The 24,125-nt window shown below is 41.4% G+C and overlaps 2 protein-coding genes across 5 annotated transcripts in view; one reads left to right on the forward strand and one right to left on the reverse strand.

Moving 5' to 3' along the window:
* The window catches only part of ENTPD7 (ectonucleoside triphosphate diphosphohydrolase 7), a 50,140-nt gene extending 43,094 nt beyond the window's left edge, over positions 1-7,046 (forward strand). For 2 of the 3 annotated variants that reach the window (XM_003359322.4, XM_005671382.3), the window contains exon 13: positions 552-7,046. In XM_003359322.4, coding sequence (XP_003359370.2) covers positions 552-783 — 232 coding nt within the window. In that variant the 3' untranslated portion in view covers positions 784-7,046. The remainder of the gene's footprint in view (positions 1-551) is intronic. The other variant, XM_005671381.3, reaches the window with a different exon arrangement.
* Positions 4,688-24,118, reverse strand: LOC100156375 (cytochrome c oxidase assembly protein COX15 homolog). 2 transcript variants are annotated; one of them, XM_001929331.5, is made up of 9 exons: positions 23,899-24,118; positions 22,513-22,703; positions 21,512-21,634; positions 21,040-21,226; positions 18,554-18,721; positions 15,455-15,536; positions 13,642-13,796; positions 11,986-12,099; positions 4,688-10,370 (listed from the first exon to the last, which is right to left on the reverse strand). In XM_001929331.5, exons 1-9 carry the CDS (start codon positions 23,986-23,988, stop codon positions 10,239-10,241), a joined length of 1,242 nt encoding a protein of 413 aa, XP_001929366.1. In that variant the 5' UTR covers positions 23,989-24,118; the 3' UTR covers positions 4,688-10,238. The 2 variants fall into 2 exon arrangements, with proteins under 2 accessions (XP_001929366.1, XP_020927980.1); XM_021072321.1 differs by lacking the exon at positions 22,513-22,703 and having other exon boundaries at positions 5,362-10,370; positions 23,899-24,058.

Consider the following 24,125-nt stretch of genomic DNA (forward strand, 5'->3'; position numbering starts at 1 on the left):
ACCACTAGAGAAGGGTGTCATTCTAGACAGGCAGCCCACTGTACTCTGGTTTACATATCTCTATTTTGACTTCAGATTACAGTACAATTGATTAGCGGGCAGCTTTCAATAGATATATCCTAAATCCTCAGGAAGCACAGCAATGTCTTTTTTAAGATTGAGAGGTACTGATTTCTTGACTGGACGCAGGGGCCACCCTGTTCTCATTAGTACCATACTTCTGGACTGTGTAGGCCAGTCTGTGAAAACTAATGTTTCAGATGACCAGTCTTGTCTTACTGTCCATTTTTTAGCTTCTAATTTTGTCCCCAGATTCTGGGGATGTAGGCCTGTGAGGCTTCCTCTGTGGACTCTGGAAAGGGAGGTACAGCAGGAACCGCACATACCAGCTCTGGGCCTGGGGCCATGCTCCAGCTTCGCTTGCTCTGGAGAGCTGGTGTTAGAGTATGTTTGCATAGATAGAATAGGATAAAACCACTCTCCCTTTGAAGTCAGCATACTTATTTCTCTCTGAAAGTTAACAATTCTTTCAACCTTCAACCTCTTCCTAGGGATCTACGACAGGAAGGCGTCCGGCAGGTCCATGGTACCTGGTTCCGTCTCTCTTTTGTCTACAACCACTATCTCTTCTTCGCCTGTATCCTGGTGGTGCTGCTGGCCATCATCCTGTACCTGCTGCGGCTACGCCGAATTCACCACCGACAAACTCGAGCCTCAGCCCCGCTGAACTTACTGTGGATCGAGGAGGTGGTGCCCATGATTGGGGCAGAGGTGGGGCCCTGAGGCCAGACAAGCTCTGGGGAAGCTCCAGTACCCCAGAGTTGCCATTGAATTCCGCCACTTTCTGGTATCAGCCTCAGGTGCCGTGTTGCCTGACTTTGTGGATATTCGGCTTTGGAATTTGAACTTTAATATCTAATTCCTTCTCAATATCCAGGTCCTCTTCTCTGAGAGAAGCTGTAATTTAGTCCATGAAGAACTAAATGAGAGATTGGTGCTAACCAAGGGGACCAAATTTAGTCCAAAGGAAGCATGCTTCTGCTCTTTTTTCTGAGAGGTCTGGGGTGCTCCTGGGGTCCAGACTTTTCTGTCCTTGCTAAAGCATGAAGATTGGCGTTGGGCACACTGGAAGCCTGGTTGAAACCAAACTTGGAGCATCTGATACAAAGTCGAAGACATTCTAGCACGTGCAGTAGCCCCTTCTTTCTCTGTAACAGAGATATCATTTATGTGGAGATCCACAGCCTTTAGTAGGGATCCAAGATCTTTGCAGATCAGTGGAACAGATATGAATTTCCAGGCAACCAAGTAATACAACCTCTCTGCTTACTCGACAAAGAAGCCATGATGAGTGTGGTCCAAGATCCCTGACATACTGTTGTTGTTAGTTTGTGATTTAAAAAGGTTAGAACCCTTTCTAAATGAATGGTCCATTGAAGATGTAACAATATGTTATCTGACGCCTGGTATAACCAGGACAGAAAAATTTTCCATGTCTATGTGCCTCACCGGCGCTTTGGGCATTAATTCTTTTTGAGCCATAAGTGTGCTTGTAGGGATGGAGAAACTGTGATGGGGACTGGGAGGCCTGAATTTGTCTGGTTTTAGGTCACTGTCCTCTAGCCCTGTTTTTATGAGTCCTTAGATGGGAAGATTCAAAAAGAGTTCCTTTATTTCACTGCTGAGATCAGTACGTATTTTGGGAAGGGATCTATCTCTGGGTTGTTTTTAAAGAAGGAAAGGACAATATCAGGAGAGTGGGCAAAGGCAATAAAATCCAAGCTCTTATTTATTAATGTTTTTTCCTGAGAAATAGAAGTTTCCTCAATTTTACTCTGGAATGTTTGAAAAGAAGCAAATCCCAAACTTTGGAATAAACAGATAAATCTGTTAATGATCACCTGGAAACTTTCAGCATATTTCTTAGATTTCCCAGTCACAAACAGCATTTCCATTAGTGGGGAGAGAGGAAAAGGCATGGTAATTACATTTTTATCTGCTACCCTTCAGGCTTTGCTTCTCCTCTGTATTTAGCCTTTAAATTGCACAAGGATTTCTTTTTCATCAACTGCCATCTTCCCTCATGGAACCTTCTTTATACTTTTATCTTTTCCTCTAGGTGGCCTTGAATGACCTTCCCAAGAATATGCTCCCAGAGAATTTTCTTTTTTTGTCAGCTTTGAGGTTTAGGGTTAAGTAGGGAAAAGTTCCTTGACTTTAAAGAGAAAGGAAAGTGGAATTCTTAAAAAATAAATTCTACACTGGGAGCAGAAAGGAATTAAATGCTTCCTAAAACAGAGAAAAATAAATCAAGATCTTCCTAGAAATAAATTGGGATGAAACTAAGTATACTGGCTTTCGTTGGTAGGTGAAAAGAGGATGAGTCTTGAATTGTTTTCAAATTAGATAAAAATGTATCTAGCAAAGTGTCTTAGTTTCCTTTGGAAGTATTTTTTACTTTTTATTAGGGCTTATGCCACAGCAATTTCCTTTAATTTTTAAGATTTCTAAATTCCCTTGATTTTGACTTCTTATCTTTGTAGTTAAACTGTGAGTGAGCTCCTGCCTTTGAATGCTGCCGATAAAGTTCTATGTTTTTGCTGGCCCTTGCCTACTCAGGTAGCTCTCTTCCCCTCACCTTGGTTTCTAAACATTGTTTTTGGTTTTCTTGTGATATCTAGTCAGTGATCTAGTTAAAAGCTACCTAGTTGGCCAACAGTGACCACATTTGTGTGCTCAGAATGAAGTTGAAGCATGGAGGTGATGGTGACTAGTCCAGTCGGAAAGCATTTATTAATAAAGTTATTCTTCATTCTGCTTATGATAATAGTAACTACCTGTAGCAAAGCACTTAGAGTGTACCAGATATTCCATTAAGAATTGGATCTGGTGTTGCTGTGGCTGTGGTGTAGGCTGGCTGCTGCAGCTCCAATTCAACCCCTAGCCTGGGAACTTCCATATGCTGCAGGTGTGGCCTTAAAAAAAAAAAAAAAATGGTATAGTAAAGAATTTTATGTATGTTATTTAATCATCATGACCACCTTTCAGATTGATATTACTTTGTTCTTTTTATAGTTGAGAAACTCAGGATACCTGTTTATCTTTTTTCCATATAAATGTATTTCTTATTTATTTTAACTAGTCTTTGAATTTTAGTGTGTTATATCCTGTTTATTATTTTAATATCATAGGATCTAGGCTTGTCTTTATTCCCATGAGTAGATGGCTCAGAGTTCATGGTATAAAAACAAGGACACATTTGCATTGTACCACTCAGAAAAACTGAGTATCTGCTCCTTGGTACTGTGCTTCTTCCATTGCTCCCAATTAAAAACTTTCAATGAAATCTCAGTAGCTAGAAACAGAAACCATTAAAACCTTGCTGAGGAGCAATTATATATATTGCCTTCTTATAATGAAATACTCCTACTTAGAGAATCAGACAGTCCATCTTACATTTAACCCCCTTTTAGCCCTCTATTTTTAAAGATGTCTTTTTCATTTCCATTTCTGCATTTTGTGTGGTTCCCCTGTGAAAATAATGATGGTTTCATAAAATTTACATTCCACTGGTTCCTTTGAATCTTATCAAGCAGTTTTCTTTATAACAGCAGCAGTGACCCTGAACTGTTCTAGTGCTTTTATTACTGGGATATGTCACAAATGTCAAAATTGAGTCAGTGGCTTATAGGAGTGAGGCTTTATTATTCTTTGCACTGGCACCATCTATCACTTTTCTCTGAATTCTTGTCATGAGAACATAATGAAAATATGTATAATACCCAATTATATGGCATTACATTCACTTAAGTTGCTGCTAGCTCTAAGCCAAACTATACCATCTTTCTCTCTGTACCTTTAGCTCTTTGATTTTCCTTGTTCTAGGGAATTTTAATCAGTTTCCACCAACCTTGTATTTATTCTCCTAATGTTACTCAAAGTACTCTGCCTCTGCCCTCCTCAGCGTAAGAAATTTATTTAACTTCAAAGGCCTTAGGCAGTGATTATTAAAATGCTGTTGATTTGAGTCTGCCATGCACTTGCTAAGCTAGTCACTAGTTAGGCATTAACATTTGTTATCACCTCCATATTTACATATTTGAGATACAATAACTGGCTTGTTGGTATTACCTAAATAGATGCTCCCACCCCACCTCTATTCTTACAGTTTTGTGTTTTGCTTTTCGTCAGTGAAAGACAAGTGGGTGGTATGATTTAGGGCAAGGAACACTGGGCTTCCGAACAGCAGACTGGATTCTAGCCCTGGCTCTGTCATTAATTAACTCTGATACCCCAGGTAAGTCACGTGCCCTCTCTGGTTCATTCGTCATCTGTAAACAAGGTGGCTAGACAAGATGATCTGAGAACAGTTGGCTTAAGGAACTAAAGGCAGGAAAGGTAGAGAAGTGACAAGTAGTTTCAGGAAGAGGATTGTGGCCCTTGGGTTTAGAAGACCAGGCTACCCAGAAGAGCCTGTGATCATCTTTACTTTATCCATAGCCCCTGGCATTAAGGTTGATGGGAATGGAGTTTCCAGTAGCAATCAGTACTCATCAGTTTCAGAAAACAAGATGTTTAAAGCTGAGATTTTAGAGATTTCTGGTTAACCCCCTTGATTTTATGGATGATGAAACTGACACTCAGAACAATAGTAATACATGCAAATGAAATGCTCATTGACAGAATCTTCCTGCAAGGCTGTTTATTTCAACAGAATACATATAAAATACAGCTGACTGCCACTAACCATGCTCAATCTTTATCACTGCTTCTGATACTCATTTGATTGCTCACATTTAAGAATAAAATATGAAAGACATACTTTGTTAGAAATAGTATCAGGTTTTCACTGCATCTATTCTAGCTTCTGGATTTCTTTCAATTCTTTAAATTTTTTTTTTTTTTTTTTGGCTTTTTAGGACCATTACCTGCAGCATACAGAAGTTACCGGGCTAGAAGTTGTATCGGAGCTGCAGGTGTCAGGCACAGTCACAGCCGCAGCAGCTTAGGATCCGAGCCGTATCTGTGACCACAGATCATGGAAACGATGGATCGTTAACCCACTGAGCGAGGCTAGGGATCAAACTTGCATCCTCATGAATATTAGCTGAGTTCGTTAATCGCTGAGCCGCAACGGGAACTCCTTAAATGTCTCTTTTTAAAATAATTTGCTCAATTTTATACAATTTTCTTAACCACAGCATCCACGCAATTCATGTTATGGTTACAATCTAAATTATTTAAGGTATAAATGTTTATTAGATCTACCTCATTAAGGAACTTGATTGTAATTACTGGGCAATTCTTAGACTCTCTTATAGAAACAGAGTGCTGTTTCTTTTTGTTGTTTTTAAACTTTTTAAAGCAATTCAGAACTAGTATCTGATTTCCCTTTTTGCTGTGGTGTGTGATGAAACTTGATTTGGAATTAAGGTAGAAGTAGTGGCGTATGTTTCAAATTCTCCCAAACTATTCTCTTAGATTATGCTAATTTCAGAGTCCTGCCATTAGGGCCAGATGCTCTGTCAAATTTCAGAAGATTTGTTGGTATTACAAAAAGTAGTTGTTAAAAAATGAGGACTTTTAAAAAAATATCCTAATAGATTTCCCTTGTATTATTACACGAGTGCTTCCTTCCCCCCCCCCCCCAGTAGTTCATTATTTCTGTTTGTCAGTACGATTATTAGAGGGATAGAGGGACACATCCTCAGACCATTTTCTCTGCAAGTCTGGGCAATAAGATCCTTTTATTTGTAAAACCGAGTCATTACTCATACTATAAGGGCTTTCTACTTTTTATATTTAACTGCTGCTTTCCATTTTTATAAAAAACAAAGTTGAAAAAAAATTCTGAATCATAGGATATGTACAGCCATGCATGCGTGACTTCAGGCAAGTTGAGCATCTCCTTTTTAAGTACTGCAGCCACTCACATGCCCTCTGGCAGCTTACCAGTCCTCCATTCCGCACTTCTGTCTGAGGTGGCCCTGCTCCTTTCCTAAGCAGCCCCTCCTACTGAGCACCTGCCAGTTTAGCCTGTTAAAACCACTGGTGGTGAAGGTTCTGCCCCTTATTAGCTTCATAAAAGTCCTTCTCTGCAAGCAAGGATCCCAGACAAACATTATGATGTCTGGGATTTGGCATTATGTTGTGTTTAAAATTCTCATTGCACAGTTTTTCATTGAAGCCGCCCTTAAGTGTATGCCTTGTCTCCTCCATGATTTCTGCCTTGAGCAATGGATCCCACAGTGCTGAAAGGCATTTTTTTATTATGATCCACAACTATAACTCCCTTCTTGCTTTTAAAAAACCAAAGGCTGCCTTCATCGCATCATTTTTGGGGGTGGCTGAGATGGTAAGTTTTTCCAGCCCTTCACATTAAGTAATAATTTTGCTGAACAGGTCTTAAAATTCTTACTAATACTGTTAAAAAAAAGGTTGAAGAAATGTGCCATGCTTATTAGAGAGGGGATGCATTCTCCCTTATACAGGGACATGGGTATATATGTCACATATGCCAGTCTGCAACCACCATTCATGCCAGGACCGGAAAGCCTGCTGCAGATGAACGGTTATCCTACTATCACAGTCATTTGTGTTGGTCTCGCAGCCAGCATCACTTTAGGCAGTAGCTAGTTATTACCCCTGACACGATGGACAGTGTCTGTCAGTGTAAGTTTAAGATAAAATATTCTGGGTTGATTAAGCAAGCTAGGTGTTTTAATTTCCTTTGACATTTTCAAAACAACTGACAGAATTGTTGAGACCTTTGAAATCTTAAGGGAAATTCATTTCATCTTCTAGGTATGATGGCTTCTTTTGAAAGCAGTGACTGGGGACATCAATCTGTAATCACTTTTTCCATTCATTCATGCAATATTTGGTATGTGTCTGGCGCTGGGAATAATGCAAACAAAAATAATTCATATAATCTCCATTCACCAGGAGCTCACATGAGCAAAACAGAGTTATATTGCTAAATGCAATCCGATCTGTTTTTCCAAACTTATTCATTTTTAATAAAAGAAAAACTAAGTATAAATAACATCTGAAACTTGAACTTATTCATTCGCTGCTACTTTTCTGGCGGGAACAATAGCAAGCATTAGCGTATGGTTCTTTGGGTTGGATCAGACTGCCCTCTGCAGACTTGGTTATTAACTAAAAACCACCTTAATTTGGGGATCAGGAGGTGATGGCATGGGAACCTGCCCCAGTGACTGCAGTTTCCTTTCTTTAGAGAATTCGATCTAGAAGAGGTGATATCCCATTAGCATGCTAACAAGATCAACACAGCAGATTAAATGAGATAGGGTGGGGTGAAATTTTGGAGGGAATGGGAATAAGCTGGTCAAAATTTTCCAAGATAACTAGCTATTAGGGCCTAAGCCAGTGGCTCCCAAGCTTGAGGGCATATCCAAGTCACCTTAAAAACATGCCTATTACTGCTTTCAGAAGTTGTGACTTAATTGGTCTTGGATGAGGCTGGGGCTAGGATTTTTAAGGATTCTAATGTGAAAGAAGTTGGGAACCACTTGTAGCAATAGCATAAGCTCCAGGGACCCAAATTTTTAAAAAATCAAAGACAAACTGTCTACTTCTGTTTTGCTAAGAGCCACTTGAGAATGATACACTGTAGGTCACACTGAAACCCAGAGAATATTGGAGTTGAAAGGGAACTGAGGTCCTTAGTCCAGAGACTGTAAATGGGCAAATCTTAGGTCATTTATGGCTAACAGATCTGTTTAGCCTGTTTAACTTGAGAGCATTCACACAAAAATCTAGATGTTTGGCTTCTTCAAAAATCCAGATCAGGAGTTCCCTGGTAGCCTAGCAGTTAAGGACTCAACAATGTCACTACTGTGGCCTGGGTTCAATCCCTGGCTTGAGAACTTCTGCATCCCAAGCACAGCCAAAAATAAGAACAACAACAACAGAAAAAAACCGATCTGCCAACTCTGGACCTGCAAAGCAGCAACGGACCAGAGCTCAGCAATGGTTTGGCCCCTTAGCTGGGTGCTTGCTCTCCAGTTTGCCAGTCTGCACCCACCTGACCCTAGTGGGCACTGATTTGGTCCAAGTGACTTGCCTTCAACAAAACTAAAATCTAATTTTTTGTAACTTTCACCCACCGCTCCCAGCTTTAGCACAAAGGAAGCTCATTCCTTCTATATGAAAAGATTTCAACTTTTCAAGGGCCAGATTCTTGCTCTCTAAATGTTCTTCTCCAGCTGAATACCCCTAGTTCCTTTAAGTATTTGCTGGGTGATATGGGTTCTGGACTCCTCACTATTCTGGTCCCTTTCTCTGGACACATATTGGTCATACTGGGTATCTCCTTAAAAAATTTGGTAACCAGAGTGAAATGGAGCATTTGCATTGAGGTGTTCTGACTATGGCTATGACACTTATATTGATAACATCTGAAACACTACTCATTTTTATGTCTCACCTCACTGTTGATTCATGTTAAGCCTGTGCCAAACTAAATCCTTAAGTCTTTTTCTTTTTCCTTTTTAAATTTTTTGGCTGCACCTGTGCCACAGCAGTGACCCAAGCCATGACAGTTACAATGTTGGGTCCTTAACCCACTAAACCACCAGAGAGCTCCAAGTCTTTTTTATATGAAATAATATGAAGCCAGTTTTCTCTACTCCAAACTTACAACCTATTTAATTTAAATGATGATGTTATACTTATGACCTGTTTAATTTCATCTTCATGGAGTCACTCTGGAACTGTTTTGAGTTGTGACTCTCAACTATTATATTAGTAATGTTGGGCTGCTCCATCCTCAAATTTGATTTTTTTTTGGTGGGGGGCACGTCCCTGGTATGTGGAAGTTCCTGGTATGTGGAAGTGACCTGAGCTGCTGTAGTGACAATGCCAGATCCTTAACCTACTGCACCACAAGGGAACTCCCCGAATTTGATCTTTTTTTTTTTTTTAATGGCTGCACCTATATGGCATATGGAAGTTCCCAGGCCAGAGACTGAATCCGAGTCGCAGCTGCAAACTAAACTGCAGCTGTGGCAATGCTATAATCTTTAACCCACTGCACTGGGCAGGGGATCAAACCTGCAACTCTGCAGCAACCCAAGCCACTGCAGTCAGAGTCTTAACCCATTATGCCACAAAGGGAACTCCAAATCTGATCTTTCTGATGCCTGCATCTAAACTGCTGATTCAAAAAATTTAATTGAGGAGTTCCCGTTGTGGCTCAGTAGTAACGAACCCAACTAAGATCCATGAGGATGCAGGTTCAATCCCTGGCCCCACTCAGTGGGTTAAGGATCCGGTATTGCCTTGAGCTGAGGTGTAGGTTGCAGAAGCAACTCGAATCCCAAGTTTCTGTGGCTGTGGTGTAAACCTGCAGCTTCAGCTCTAATTTGACCCCTAGCCTGGGAAATTCCATATGCCATGGGTGCGGCCCTAAAATATAAACATATATATACACATATATGTGTGTGTGTATATATATATACACACACACATATATGTAGTTGAATAAGAGCCCTATGGGGAAAAAAGCCCTGTGAAATATCAATAGAAGCCAAAATCACACTAATTCGTTAATCAACAATTGGTTTAAATATCTGAATAGATGTCCACGGTATGACACCATCAAGGTCATACCTATCTATGAGGTTGGTGGAGATCCTTTCAGGAACTGATTTATACTATAATCCACTCATCTGACCTAGTGGTATAACAGCATTATCATAGGAGGAACTAGGTTAGTGCCTTCCCCATTTTCGGAAATCAAGACACTAGAAGATAGCTGCTGTTTCTTGCTGAAGCTATCTTGCTACTTCAGATTGTGCCAGTTCATCCCTTTGAATCTTTACCTGATGGAAGTGAAGTAAAAATCAAAGAATTTTTACTCAGGCAGAATCCAGGACTCAGGAGGTCAAGGAGTCAGATTTTGCAGGTACAATCAACAGCTTGTCAACATTAAGAAACCCGAGACAGAGCCTGTTAAGAAGCAAATGGCAGATACTTCTTTCTCCACATTAAATCTGATTTTTAACATCAAAAGTTCCTTTAGCATAACCACACTTAATGATTTTCTTGATCCAGTGAATGTCTCCACAACAGGCAAGGAGTTTAAATAACTTCACCAACTGGGAAACCACATGGTATGCCATGGTCATCCTCGCAGAAAGGCCCCAGTTCTTGCGCTCTCTGGTGAACTCGTAAAAACAGTTTCAGCCTTAGAAAGCTGATCCTCTTGAGAATTATTTTGGGACTCTTCGGAGTTCATTCATGAGCCAAAGGGCAACACTGAGCAGAGCTAGGGAGCCCGACTGGTGAGTGGCAGCCAGAGGAGTTGGAACATACATCAGCAGAGTGCTAATTCCCAAGCCCACCTGTTACAAGGGAAAGAAAACGGTAAGCGAAGTAGGAACCACGAATTCAGAGCTGAAATGACTGGCATGACAACCAGGTAACAAATCCTCCACATTCTCCCATCAGAACATTAAAAAATATATTTTTAAGTTTCACAAGTAAATGGACTTACAAACAAAGGAAATTCAAACAAAAGATAAACCTAAAATTCACTTTATCCTTCATCTAGCCCAGTTCTCCTCCCCAAAGGTAGCCACTGCTATCAGTTTCTACACACTAGTACTTCTGTATACATGCTTATAGAGAAACACACAGCTTTGTTTTTTTTTTTTTTTTGTCTTTCCTAGGGCTGCTCCCGCGGCATATGGAGGTTCCCAGGCTAGGGGTTGAATCGGAGCTGTAGCTACCGGCCTACACCAGAGCCACAGCAACTTGGGATCTGAGCTGCATCTGCAACTTACACCACAGCTCACGGCAACGCTGGATCCTTAACCCACTGAGCAAGGGCAGGGATTGAACCCGCAACCTCATGGTTCCTAGTCAGATTCGTTAACCACTGCGCCACGACAGGAACTCGCAGCTTTGAGCTTTTAAAAAATATATTTTGAAGTTTCCTTGTGGCATAGCAGGTTAAGAATCTGGTGTTGTGACTGCAGCAACTCAGATGTGGGTTTGATCCCTGGCTCAGGAACCTCCGCGTGCCACCGATGACAGGTACAGCCTAACACATATACACACATATATGTAGTTTTGCCACTTGCTATTTTTCACTTAACAACGTTATGTCTTAAAATGTTTTAAACCACTGTACAGTATTACATAATATGGATATGCCATGGATATTTAACTATTTAGGTTATTTCCAATTTTTCACTATCACAGTAATTCCACAATGAATTTCTTTGGACATAGCTCTGTGCATTAGAATATCTCCAGGGCAGGCACTAAGAAGTCAGTTTGTTTGACCAAAGGATTATACATTTAACCCTTCAAAAGATATTGCCAAACAGCCTCTAGAAAAAGCTATACCAACTCATACTCTCACTAAGAATATACAAATGTATCCATTTTCCTATACTGATGCCAATACCTGATTATCTTTTTTTTCTCATTTTTTTCCCCAACAGGTACAAAATGGCACACATTGTTTTAATTTGCTCCTTTCTGATCATGAGTCAGGCTAAACAGCTTTTCATATTTATTGGACATTCATCATTCCTCCTGTGAGAATTGTATCTTAATATTCTTTGTTTTCTGGTTGTTAATCTTTTTATCTATTATAAATATTAAAAATACTTTCTCCTAGCCTGTCCCCCCACCCTTTTTTTTTTTGGTCTTTTTTGGGGCTGCACCCATGGCATATGGAGGGTCCCAGGCTAGGAGTCTAATCAGAGCTGTAGCCGCCGGCCTACACCACAGCCACAGCAATAGGGGATCCAAGCTGTGTCTGTGACCTATACCAGAGCTCACGGCAATGCCAGATCCTTAATCCACTGAGCAAGGCCAGGGATCGAACCCACAACCTCGAGGTTCCTAGTCTGATTCATTAACCACTGAGCCAGGACGGGAACTCCCTGTTACCTTTTTAAACTTTGTTTTGAGGACACTTTCATAACAAAAAGAAGTGGTTTATACCTGTGTGTATGCCAAAGCCAGTAGAGTTGCTGCTGCTATCTTGGTCCTTCGAGGAAGGGGGATTCTCCGGGAGAGGAAGTAGAGCGCTGTAATGGCAGTAACTGAAGTGATTCCCTGCAGGGAAGAGAGTCTCCTCAAGCTCCAGGAAGAAAGGTCCCACCCTCGTTTCTATTCACCTTACGCCTGCTCCAGATGCACTGAGTAGCCGCTAAGCACTTTCCTGTCCCAGGCACACAGAACACCTGATCCCTCTTCCTCAGCCCCTTCCATGCTCCCCTTCTACTTGCCGTCCCAAGGTCAACCAGGCATGACTCCACCTAAAGTTTCCACATATATCACTCTACGTCCCACTCACTCTCAGAAATCCTATCCACCTTCCTATGTGGGTGTCTCCCAGGTGTGGCTCTCAGTTTTTAAATCACTGTTTGCATCCTTATCCCTAATTTTATCTCTATTCTAATCCCGTATTTTTAAAACAGGCCTGACCCCAGCACATAAAGGTTACTATTTTTCTGGGCTGTGAGTAGAGGAGGTGGTGTGGCTGCCAGCTAATGCTGAGAAAGATCTAGTCTCATTTTCATTTCCATCTCTTCAGAAAGAGAGCCTGGAGCTGGAAAGAGAGTTTCCATCTCCTGTGCGTGATGTCAAGGGGAAAGTTTTCCTATCATTTTCTACACCGATTTCACTTCTTTTCCTTTTCAGAGCTGCCCACAATGACAATTTCAACCGGACTTATTTCAAAATGCTGCGTGGCAGTGGGGACTGAGCCCACACAGATAACTTGCCCAAGCCCTAGCATTCTCTCTGGATGTGAGCCCCCTGGGCTTCTCTCTCTGGTTTCACTACCACCATCTCACACTCATGGTACCTCAGTCTGATGACATCTCTGTCTCTAGTGCAACACTCGTTCCAATAGTCCGTTTCTGCCGGTGTATTTCAAGCATGTCACAGAGAAACTCTGGGGTCTCCTGTGATCTTTCTTTACCTTTATTCCTGCAGCCATTCTTCTATTCCTTACAACCTCTCTCGGATTCACTATTCTTCTCAAGTCCCACTCCCACCACGAAGCCCTGAACCCTGCCATTCTCACAGCCTTATTACAACAGCACTACTGCTTCTCCCTGGTCTCCTTGCTGGGATCCTCCCCTGCTCCAATTGAGCATGCTCAGGCCACCAAGCTGCTCTCAACATGACTCATGGTAGGCCCTTCATAAGCATTAGCTTTAATAAAACGAGGAGTACTTCTGATGCTTTTAGCTCCTTGGGGTCTTGGTTCAGCCATGACAGCTATGCGTTCAGCAACCACTGAACTTTCTTTGCACTCTCTTCTCTCCTCAGCCTCATTTCTGCTAAAATGACTCTCCTGTGCACATGCAGGACTGAGGGGTATTATCATTTGCCAGATGGTAAGAGGCATATTCAAACTTTAAGTTGGCAGTATCCTGAAAGTCAGAATTACACACACCCCTAGAGGGGGGTGTGGGTAATTAGGACAAAAACAGCACATCAGAGAACTGGTACTAAATTTCTTCTAAAAAGAAAAGTAAATCCAGGTTCCACTCTACCGTCTCACTCTTCCCACCAGTGCTTCGGATGCCCTAAAGCCTGTGAGGGGCTCCCTGTGCTTAGTAGCGAGTAACCACCAGCCCAACTTACCAAAATCCGGTGATCAAACTGCACCGTGGTGGGATTCTCAAAAACATTCTTCAGGAGAGGAGAGAAGGTAAAGAGATCCTCTGGGATCCAAGATTCTCCCATCTTGGGGAAGGAGTTATAAACAAGGCCAGCATCCAGCCCTGCCACAAAAGCCCCTTTTCCAGGGAAAGAGCATTTATTAAAATGAAAGAAAGAAGAGACCAAATACTCCAAATACTACTTCTGACATAGGAAAAATGTATTATCCCAGAGTTAGACAAAAGGAATATTCAGAGAATAGAAAGATCCATAGCAGAAGTTCTCAAACGGGGAATATACGTCACGATCGCCGCGGAAACTTAAAAAAAAAAACCTCAAAACCTGCATCCTCACCTGCTCCCACCCCAAGATTCTGGCATGCCTCCCCACTGGAGGAGTAGACTAGAAGCTCTAGAGAGAGGCATCTTAGTTTGGAGAAGTTCCCTTAGTGATTCTGATTCTGATGTCCTCCTCACCCCCCAGGTGAGAACTACTGATCTATTCTAGAACTAGTTAACTAGTTAACTTACTGCTTCGCTTCCTCAAATGTCATTGTGTCAAAAAGATCTCCCCAGTGATCCCATATGGACTGGCATTCCCTCACCCCACCTCTCTCCACTTAGCTTGATTTATTTTTCTTTGCAACACTAAACACAATCTGACATACTATGCTCTACTGTCTTCCCCAAGTGCTCAAAGAAACTTTATAAACTAAATCTTGCATAAACATACAAAGAAGGTATCCATGAATTTAGTGGATGACTGATCCATCATTTATGATCAAAGAAAATTCAGGTATCTTAAATCACATTCCTTACTTTTATAAAGGCCCATTTATAAAGTCAAAATTCATGTTCTTCCACCAAAAAAGGGCAGAGATTTGGGTGAATCACTGGTTTGATGGTTTTCTTTAGAGCTGTGCTGTCCAAGTGGCACACTGTCCTTCTACAATGATGGAAAGGTTCTCTATCGGCCATCCAGTACTACAGTTACTAGCCACGTGTGGCTACTGAGCACCTGAAGTGGGGCTAAGGTGACTGAGAAATTAAATCTTTAATCTCATTTACTTTTAATAAAGTTTAAATAGGTATATGAAGCTAGGGATTATTATATAGAGCAGCTCTAGCATGAGAGAAGAAAAATGAGAAAGATCTATGTTAGTCTCTTTGTCCCAATAAACTCCCCACCTTAAGCCATATTTGAGGGCAGGCTTTTGTCTGACCCATCTTGATATAGTGTAGTAACAATAATGTTTTTATAATACTAAGTGCTACATGTCAGGTGCTGTTCTAAGCATTTCACATGTATTACTCATACTACTATCTTCATTCCCCACTTTACAGATGAGGTCACTGAGGCCAAGAGAAGTGACATAACTTGTCCAAGGTTATAGACTTCTTAGGTGGTGAAGCCAGGATTTGTACCTAGACAGCCTGGAGCTACTAGATACTCAATATATGTACATATTTTTGGCTGTGCCCAAGACATGCAAAAGTTCCTGGGCCAGGGACTGAACCTGTGCCATAGCAGTGACCCAAACCACAACACTAACACCACCAAATCTTTAACTGTGAGGCCGCTGGGAAACTTCAGTGCTCGATATTTTTGTTCAACTGACTGGAAAGCAGAATTTTAGGAAGGGAGAAAGAAGTAGAAAACAAGAGAGTGAAGATGGTGGGTATGAGAGAGGCAGGTGTAAATCAGAAATATAAAGCTGCATGAGGAAAGCATTAGGCAAGAGATCCCACCAGAGAGTGGAGTGAAACTAGGCCACCTTCGCTGAGAAGAGTCCTACCTGAGAGAGCCGTAAGGAATACCAGGCCTGCTGTCCCATGAGCACATCGTCTCAACCACAGGAGTTGACGGGTTTCAGGCAACTAAACAAGAAAATCATGCAAATAAATTGACTGCAGGAACTATGAAAGGAAGCAAAGATCTCCAAGGCCAAAGCCAACTGATAGTCTGAGCTCCGATCTTCTCTGACCCGTGGTTAAGTACTCCCAGCAGATATTCTATTTTATTCTATCTAAATTCTATTAAATGGATACATTTACTATCTGTCTTCCCTGTCTCGAGTAAGTTTTGTGAAGGTAGGAACTATCAGACTTCCTTATTAAAGTAATCCTAGCCCAGTGCTGGGTATATAGGTATTCAATATATATCTGTTCAATAACTGAATAATTTGCATTGTTCAGGGGAAAATACTTCACCATGATTAAGATGATATGACTTCAGGTATAGAATTGGATTTTCATGTTGTGTGTGATATTTAGTATTTAGCAAATATAATCAGAATCAAAACTGGTTATGCCTAGAATAGAGATTCTTGTACTTAGTGTTTTTGGTAAAGTCAAAATATGCTTTTATTTTCACTGTAGCCAACTTGTGATAATAAACAGTGAATGAAAAAATATTTAAAAAGAACTTTATACAAAGCAAAGTCAGAGCGCTGCCCTCAAATGATACAGAATCTAGTATGTGAACAGTTAGGTATCATTGCTAAGATTTTGTAGGACAGTCTATCAGCACTATCAGAAATGTTCTGGAGTTCCCGTCGTGGCGCAGTGGTTAACGAATCTGACTAGGAACCATGAGGTTGCGGGTTCGATCCCTGCCCTTGCTCAGTGGGTTAACGATCCGGCGTTGCCGTGAGCTGTGGTGTAGGTCGCAGACGCGGCTCGGATCCTGCGTTGCTGTGGCTCTGGCATAGGCTGGCAGCTATAGCTCCGATTCGACCCCTAGCCTGGGAACCTCCATATGCCGCGGGAGCGGCCCAAGAAATAGCAAAAAGACAAAAAAAAAAAAAAAACAAAAAAAAAAAATAAAAAAAAAAAAAAAGAAATGTTCTATTATCTGTGCTGCCTATTGTGCTGCCTATGAGGCTAATGAGGACCTAACATGAGAGTAGAGCGACTGAAAATTAAGTAAAAAGTTAATTTTATTTAAAGTTTAAGTAGATAACAAGTTTGTTTAAATAAAATCAATTTGGGGAGTTCACAGTGGCTCAGCAGAAATGAATCCAACTAGTAACCATGAGGTTGCAGGTTTGATCCCTGGCCTCACTCAGTGGGTTAAAGATTTGGCGTTGCCATGAGCTGTGGTGTAGGTCGAAGACGCAGCTTGGATCTTGCATTGCTGTAGTTGTGGTGCGGGCCGGCAACTGTAGCTTCGATTCAACCCCTAGCCCTGGGAACTTCATATGCTGCAGGTGCAGCTCTAAAAAGCAAAATAAATAAATAAAATTAATTTTATTTAATTTTAATCAGAATTTCATGTGGCTAGGAGCTACCACGCTGGACAGCACAGTACTATATGGCTGTCACCTCAAATACTTTCTGTAATTAATGGAATATAAATAAACCAAAAGAGAAAAACAATAATTAAAAAGTTACTGGTAACCTTTAAGAGTACTAGAGTGTTTAGGAGAGTGTGTGAATATGTGTCAGTGTTGGGGTGAATGTATGGGTTCACACACATAGAGGTGGGTGGGGAAGCCAGATGACAGGAATTGGAAAGAATGGGTTATCAGGATGGACAGCTATAGATGTAGGCAATTTATTTTAGAAGTCTGACTTTGAAAGTAAGAACAGGAATTATTCAGATGTGGATTACCTCCTATACCAATGTTTCAACCCCATCTGGCTTCCCTCTGGGGATTACTGCCAACATCTCCTCTTCTTATTGGTTTCAGGTACCAACTGGATGATTTACTTAAAAGTTCTATTATCACTCCAAACTTCACTCATGAGCAGGTTATCCAGGCCAACCACGATTTTTTTTTTTTTTTAGGGCCACACCAGTGGTACATGGAGGTTCCCAGACTGGGGTCCAATCGGAGCTGTAGCTGCTGGCCTACATCAGAGCTACAGCAACTGGGGATCCGAGCTATGTCTTCCACCTACACCACAGCTCACGGCAATGCCGATTCTTAACCCACTGAGCGAGGCCAGGGATCGAACCTGCATCCTCATGGGTACTAGTCAGGTTCGTCAACCACTGAGCCACAACGGGAATTTCCCAACCATGATTTTAATACCTAAAATAATACTCATTTTAAAAACACCTGGTACTTTCCTTTAATCACCGTACAGAGAAAATACTTTAAGGCAAGATCACTACGGTTTATTGTTAGATTTGATGACTGGCATGGTCCCCATATAAAGAACAACAACCACATGGCCCTTGTGCACCATTAAAGGTCCCCAAGTAGCTTTTCTACTGGCCTTCCTCACCTCACCACTGATCCTCCCTCTGGGAGTCAGAAGGAAAGCGGTCAGAGTATCTCACTATTGGTACTCTTTCCTTCTGCTGAAATTCATGTTTTCATCTTTCTTGATGGGCAATGCTGACAAAGTATTTGGCTCCTATACTAATTCTCCTTTGAATAAGCTGCTCCAGCACCCCCTCCCCCCAAGTAACTGCAGCTTTTACTTTGCTATCCTGAGCTATCCAGAGTCCCAAACTTCAGTGTTTTTTCCCCCACGTTTTTTGCTAATTAAATTTTATTTTTTTATTAATGATTTTTTCCATTATAGTTGGTTTAGAGTGTTCTGTCTATTTTCTACTGTACAGCAAAAAACCCCAGTCACATATATATACCTATATTTATATGTACATTCTTTTCTCACATTATCCTCCATCACATTCCATCACAAGTGACTAGATATAGTTCCCTGTGCTATACAGCAGGATCTCACTGCTTTTTGACTCCAAATGCAATAGTTTGCCAGTGTTTCTTTAAATTTTTGGTTATATCTAGTTTCTGGTAAACTGACAGCTATTACTAAGGGAATGTGTGCATTTTGACACATAACTTCCCATTAGTACCAGAATTTCCCTTCTCTGTCTCTGTCAGCATCTGTGCAGATGTGGTAACAATACAGACTGACTTTACCTTGTGCTGAGGTAGCAGCAGTGACAGCGAGGTCCACAAGCTGGCGCAGTAAAGAACAAGGGCTGATCCCAGGTGGGCAGCGAGGCGGTACTGGCTGACCCGAGGGATGTCATGGGAATCTGGTTTTTCTTCTAATCCACTTTTCACCATATACCATCCCAACAGGCCCTACAACCAAAAAGAGAAAAGGCAAACAAAACAGGGTTGAAGTTGTCCATTCAACTCTACTCTCTGAGAAAGTGAGTACTCCTACTTGACCCCTCCCCTCCATACTCCCATACCCCAATATCCTGGACTCGTGACCAACCTCCACATACTGCATGCTTAATCACTGCTTAGAGTAGAAACCAAATATAGAAAAGTACACAAAAATGTATTTGGGCAAACCCTTGTAAAGCACTTGATAGAATTTAACATTATGTAAACCAGTGAAACATGAAAATAAAGAGAGAACTGATTCCATAAAAACTAGGTTGAATGCTTTGGAAAAGCTCAACAAAGATAACTGCTAAAAAACAATTACTGTCACATTAGGAGGGAATAGACCATTATAAAAGTTTTTTCATAAAAATCTCTGAGGCTTTTCAGGCAAATTGCTTTGCAAGTGTCTAAATTCCTACTCCTCTTTTTAAAAAATGGTAATGAAAGTACATGTTTAAGTTTAAAAGTTTAAGGATTGTTAGCCAAGACATGGAAACAACCCAAATGTCCATCGACAGATGATTGGATTCGGAAGATGTGGTATATATACACAATGGAATACTACTCAGCCATAAAAAAGAATGACATAATGCCATCTGCAGCAACATGGATGGAGCTAGAGAATCTCATACTGAGTGAAATGAGCCAGAAAGACAAAGACAAATACCATATGGTATCACTTATAACTGGAATCTAATATCCAGCACAAATGAACATCTCCTTAGAAAAGAAAATCATGGACTTGGAGAAGAGACTTGTGGCTGCCTGATGGGAGGGGGAGGGAGTGGGAGGGATCGGGAGCTTGGGCTTATCAGACACAACCTAGAATAGATTTACAAGGAGATCCTGCTGAATAGCATTGAGAACTATGGCTAGACACTCATGTTGCAACAGAAGAAAGGCTGGGGGAAAAATGTAATTGTAATGTATACATGTACGGATAACCTGACCCCCTTGCTGTACAGTGGGAAAATAAAACAAACAAACAAACAAACAAAAAGTTTAAGGATTGTATTACTATTCTATGATTCCCTGTTTTAACTGGCTTTTTCAATTAACCAAAGAACTGTCAGTTCTGGTCACAGCAGGTAAGACACAGCCCTTTCATCCCACCCCTCTCTAGCCAGTAGAATCATGTCAAAGAGGTGGGAGAAACCCACATCGTCTAAATATATACTCCTCAGGAAGTCTTTTTGGGCATTTCTCTCCCTCTTAATGATTACCCTGGGTGTTCTGATCAGCTTGATTTCATCTGCACAGAGCACCGGAAGACGAAGGTGTATGCAGTGTGATTTGCCAGCCCTCACTTTCCCCCATAACCATATATGCCACCTTTGACCTTCTGCCTCCTTGGAAGTCTGTTATAAATGTCTGCTTTTTTTTGTTTTTTGTTTTTTTTTTTAATTTCTAAAATGAAGTTCCACTTTGTTTCACCTACCCTCCCTCGTTCTATTACTTTTATTAATATCTGAGTATTATCTGTTTCTATCACCTCTACTTTGTCTCTTCTATCTCCTTCCTTAATTCCTTCTAAATGGTTCATATTCTTACCACTTCTGACTTCATCAGCTAGCTTCCTCCTGATCAAATTTTGATATTTCTTTGATGCTCTGATACTCTCCCTTAGGGCCCAAAGCCCTTGACCCAAATACTCACATATATCTTCTGTAAGCTTCCGTTTTTTGGCTCTCAAGCTCACTTAACCCCTTAACTGTGGGAGACATGCAAAGCTATTTTTCTTACGATGAGTTCAACTTATATAACTTTAATCACCATTTATACTTGAATATCTCTCAGCTAATCCATATTCTAGGATTCTTCATCCCACAAAATGTTTCTCTTTTGGAATTTCCCTATTTGCTTCTGTAGCCATTCTAGCATAGGGATCCCACTTTCCCAGGGAGCAGGCAAGTTAGAAAAAGAGAGAAGACGAGAACCTAGGAGGAGAGCCATGATGGGAAAGAAACAAATTCTTCTGCACAAAAATATATTTACTGAGTGTTTACTGATTCCAGGCACTAAACTAAGTACTTACATGCATGATCTCATTTAATACTCACACAACCTAAGCAGCAGGACTTATTATTGCCCCCATTTACCTATAGAGGTTAGACAACCTGCTCTACTAAGAGACAGAGCTGGGCTTTGAAGCCAGGCCTGTGACCTTAAAATACATGCTCTTACCCACTTTGTGACAGTGTTCCAAAGATTACTTCCTTAACAACAATGCCGAATAGGACGCTCCTGAGGACATCTCCGGTTTCCCAAACTTGCGTAAATCTCACCTGGAAGCAGACTAAACCACAGAGGGCAAGAACACGTCCTTTCAGGCCACGGTTGAGCCAGCCCTTTCTCCAAAAGTAGGCAGCAGGCAGGATGTACGCGAGCCCTACAAGGCGACCCCACATCCGATGTGAGTACTCCATATACCAGATGAACTTGAATTCTGGCAACGTCATATCATGATTCAGGCTGAGTGAAAAGGAAAATCAAAAATGAGAAAGAGAAAGCCATCTGACTTTTATTTCCTGATGGAATGCAAGAACATTCTCAGTTTTGAAGCTTGATTGATCTGTCCTATTCCACAACATCCATCTCAGAATCACTTTAGAATTAGGGGTTTAGATTAGGTGGATTGCTAAACATAACTGAGCCAAATATTAAAAAATAATAGAACCTAACCATTCTGAACTGTTTAAATAAGCAAAAGATTGAGTGGGCCTAGTGGGATGTTAACCCAATTTTCTCTATACTTACATTTTAAATTCTGGAAACTGCTGGTATTTTTGGAATTCTGCTTCCCATTCCTCCTGGCTTGTAGGTGGCTTCATCTCTTTAATTAAATGCCAGTCTACCATGGAGAGGCCAGACTCTGTCAACCTTAACACAGGAAAGAAATCTGAGTGTGTGTGTGTCAAATTTGAGTGTACGTGTGCATACCACACTGGATTACTGGTTTATAGCAGCATGTGTAACCAAACTGTTGATGAGAGAAAGTTTCTCTTTGTAGTTGAGCTAATAAAATATGTATTACAGTTTTGCAACTCTAATGAAATAATGGATTTAGGCAATGATCATCAACAGCTGTTGACATCCCTAATAGACACCAGATATTTATGAATGTTCTAATCACTTATGAATTATTTTGTCCCCCACCCTCACCCTGAATTTGATCAAGCAACGGGGGATTGACAGGAAATACAGGGGACAATGGAATATGTTAAACACCATATGTTTACAATCAGCAAAATCCAGACCGTGGGAAACTCCAAAGGACAAATGACTTGGGTTTCTTCAATAACAACAACAACAACAACAACAACAAAAAAAAAAATGCAAAGGGGGAAGGAGAAATGGAGGGAGTAGAATCCAAATCTATAAAACCTCTTTATAGATTTAAAGAGACCTAAGAGGCATGCATAGGAACCAATGTGATATATGGAACTTATGTGCACTTAATTCAGACAAACTGTACAAAAACTTTTGAGACAAATTAAAACTGATGGTAGGGGTAAATCACGCAAATAATGCACAGCTAACAGTTAAGAACTGAATCACTCTTTATGAAGGGTTCCTACTAGTAAAACCCCAAACTGTTCTATTGCTGGGCAAGCCATCAGACATGATCCCTCTGTAGGCCTTCGTTTCTGCGTATGTAAAATGTGGGACTAGACGATTTCTAAGTTCCCTCCCCCTCCCCCATCCTGCATTTCTACTGATGACACAAATAGCTGACGCACTATGAACAAATTACTCACCTAGTTACTCCACCAAGAATAACTGCTCCAGCCACTGTTCCACTGCAGACCAGGAGCCATCGGCCCACCACCCGCTCAGCAGCCTTTGAAGGAAGGGACACTGTACCCCTTCCAGACTGCAAACCTACTTCAGTGATGGTGCTATATTGCCCTGGCCTCAAGGAGTGCCTGATCCCACAGCTGCAACCACACTAAAGACCAAGACAGACAAATTAAAACTGGAGAAAGAAGGAAAGACCTCACTCTACTACTACTCACACTCAATCTCACTTTGGTGTGGAGTACCCTCAATGGCCACATCTCCATTGCTACAGCCCTGGAAAATCATCTCTTATCTGGACTTCTGCATCCACCCTCCAACTGGTTTCCCTCTTCCAATCCATCCTGGCACTACATGAACCTTTTGGTCTCTGCATACTTCCCCCGGACTTAACTCTACACCTAAATATGGACTATTTTCTCTCTCCTATGGGCCTTTAAACGATTTTTTCTCTGACTGGGGCACAACTTGTCTCCTGATTGACAATAACTACTGCAGGTCTCAGCTTAAATGTCACTTCCTTTAGGAAGTGTTTGAAGACTCCTACATGTCTCCAATGGGTCACTCCCACAGCACACTGCACCTCTCCATCACACACTGTAATGTACCACTCAGTACACAGAGATTTGTCTTTATCTCCCACCAGCTTTGAACTGTAGCACAGTGTGGTCAGTCTGGCTCTTTTCCTCCTGAAATCTTTGTTCAAACACAGTTCCGGTACATAACAAGATCTTAATAAAGATTTGACAAATGAATGAACTGTGATTTCCTCTAGGGTAGGAGACTTTTGGTATTTTATTTTTCTGCTTCCAGTTTTTAACACATAATAATCACTCAATAATTTTTAGTTTGGCGAATACACACCCTCTTCTGACCCTATCCCTAAGAGTCCAAAGACCCATGTTTGGGTTTCCTGCTTCTAATTAACTTAGACAATTTAAATTAAGTCTCAAACTCTTTCCCTGTAGAATGGGGTTATAGTCGCTAATCTGACTTTTTGAGCAAAAATTAAAAATACGGGTAAAAATTACTAAGCTTTTACTATGTGCTAAGCCTCGATATATATTATTTACTCCTCACAGCAACCCTTATGAAGTAGCTGTTCTCCTCATCTTGAAGATGACTAAACTGAGGCACGGAAAGGTTTCCCAACTTGACTAACATCACACAGCTAGTAAATGGTAGGTCCGGATCCGGACGCAGGGGCCCTGAACACAACGATGCATGTTGTTAACTCCAAGTAGCTATGGAAATGTGATCTGTGAGAATTTGCTCTCTCTCTCCAAGCCGAACCCTTTCACCCCATGCCCGCTTCCGCGACTCAAGAGTCCGCTGCGGTGCGGTACCTGCGTCCTAGGCGCCGCCCTAGGAACCAGGAGTCGGAGACACGGGTTCCCCATCAAGACCTTCAAGGGCGGAAGGAGTAATCGCTGCATACTAGCAACAGTGCACAACCTCCGCCTTCACCCCCTGACTCTCAGTAGTCTCCTTTCTCCGCCACCGACTGGAGAAGCACTTCCGGGTCACGCAGATGCGCCCTTCCTTTTCAGAGGCCCTGGCAAGCAGAGACTGC

The sequence above is a fragment of the Sus scrofa genome, chromosome 14 (genome assembly GCF_000003025.6).
Source record: "Sus scrofa isolate TJ Tabasco breed Duroc chromosome 14, Sscrofa11.1, whole genome shotgun sequence".
Lineage (NCBI taxonomy): Eukaryota > Metazoa > Chordata > Mammalia > Artiodactyla > Suidae > Sus > Sus scrofa.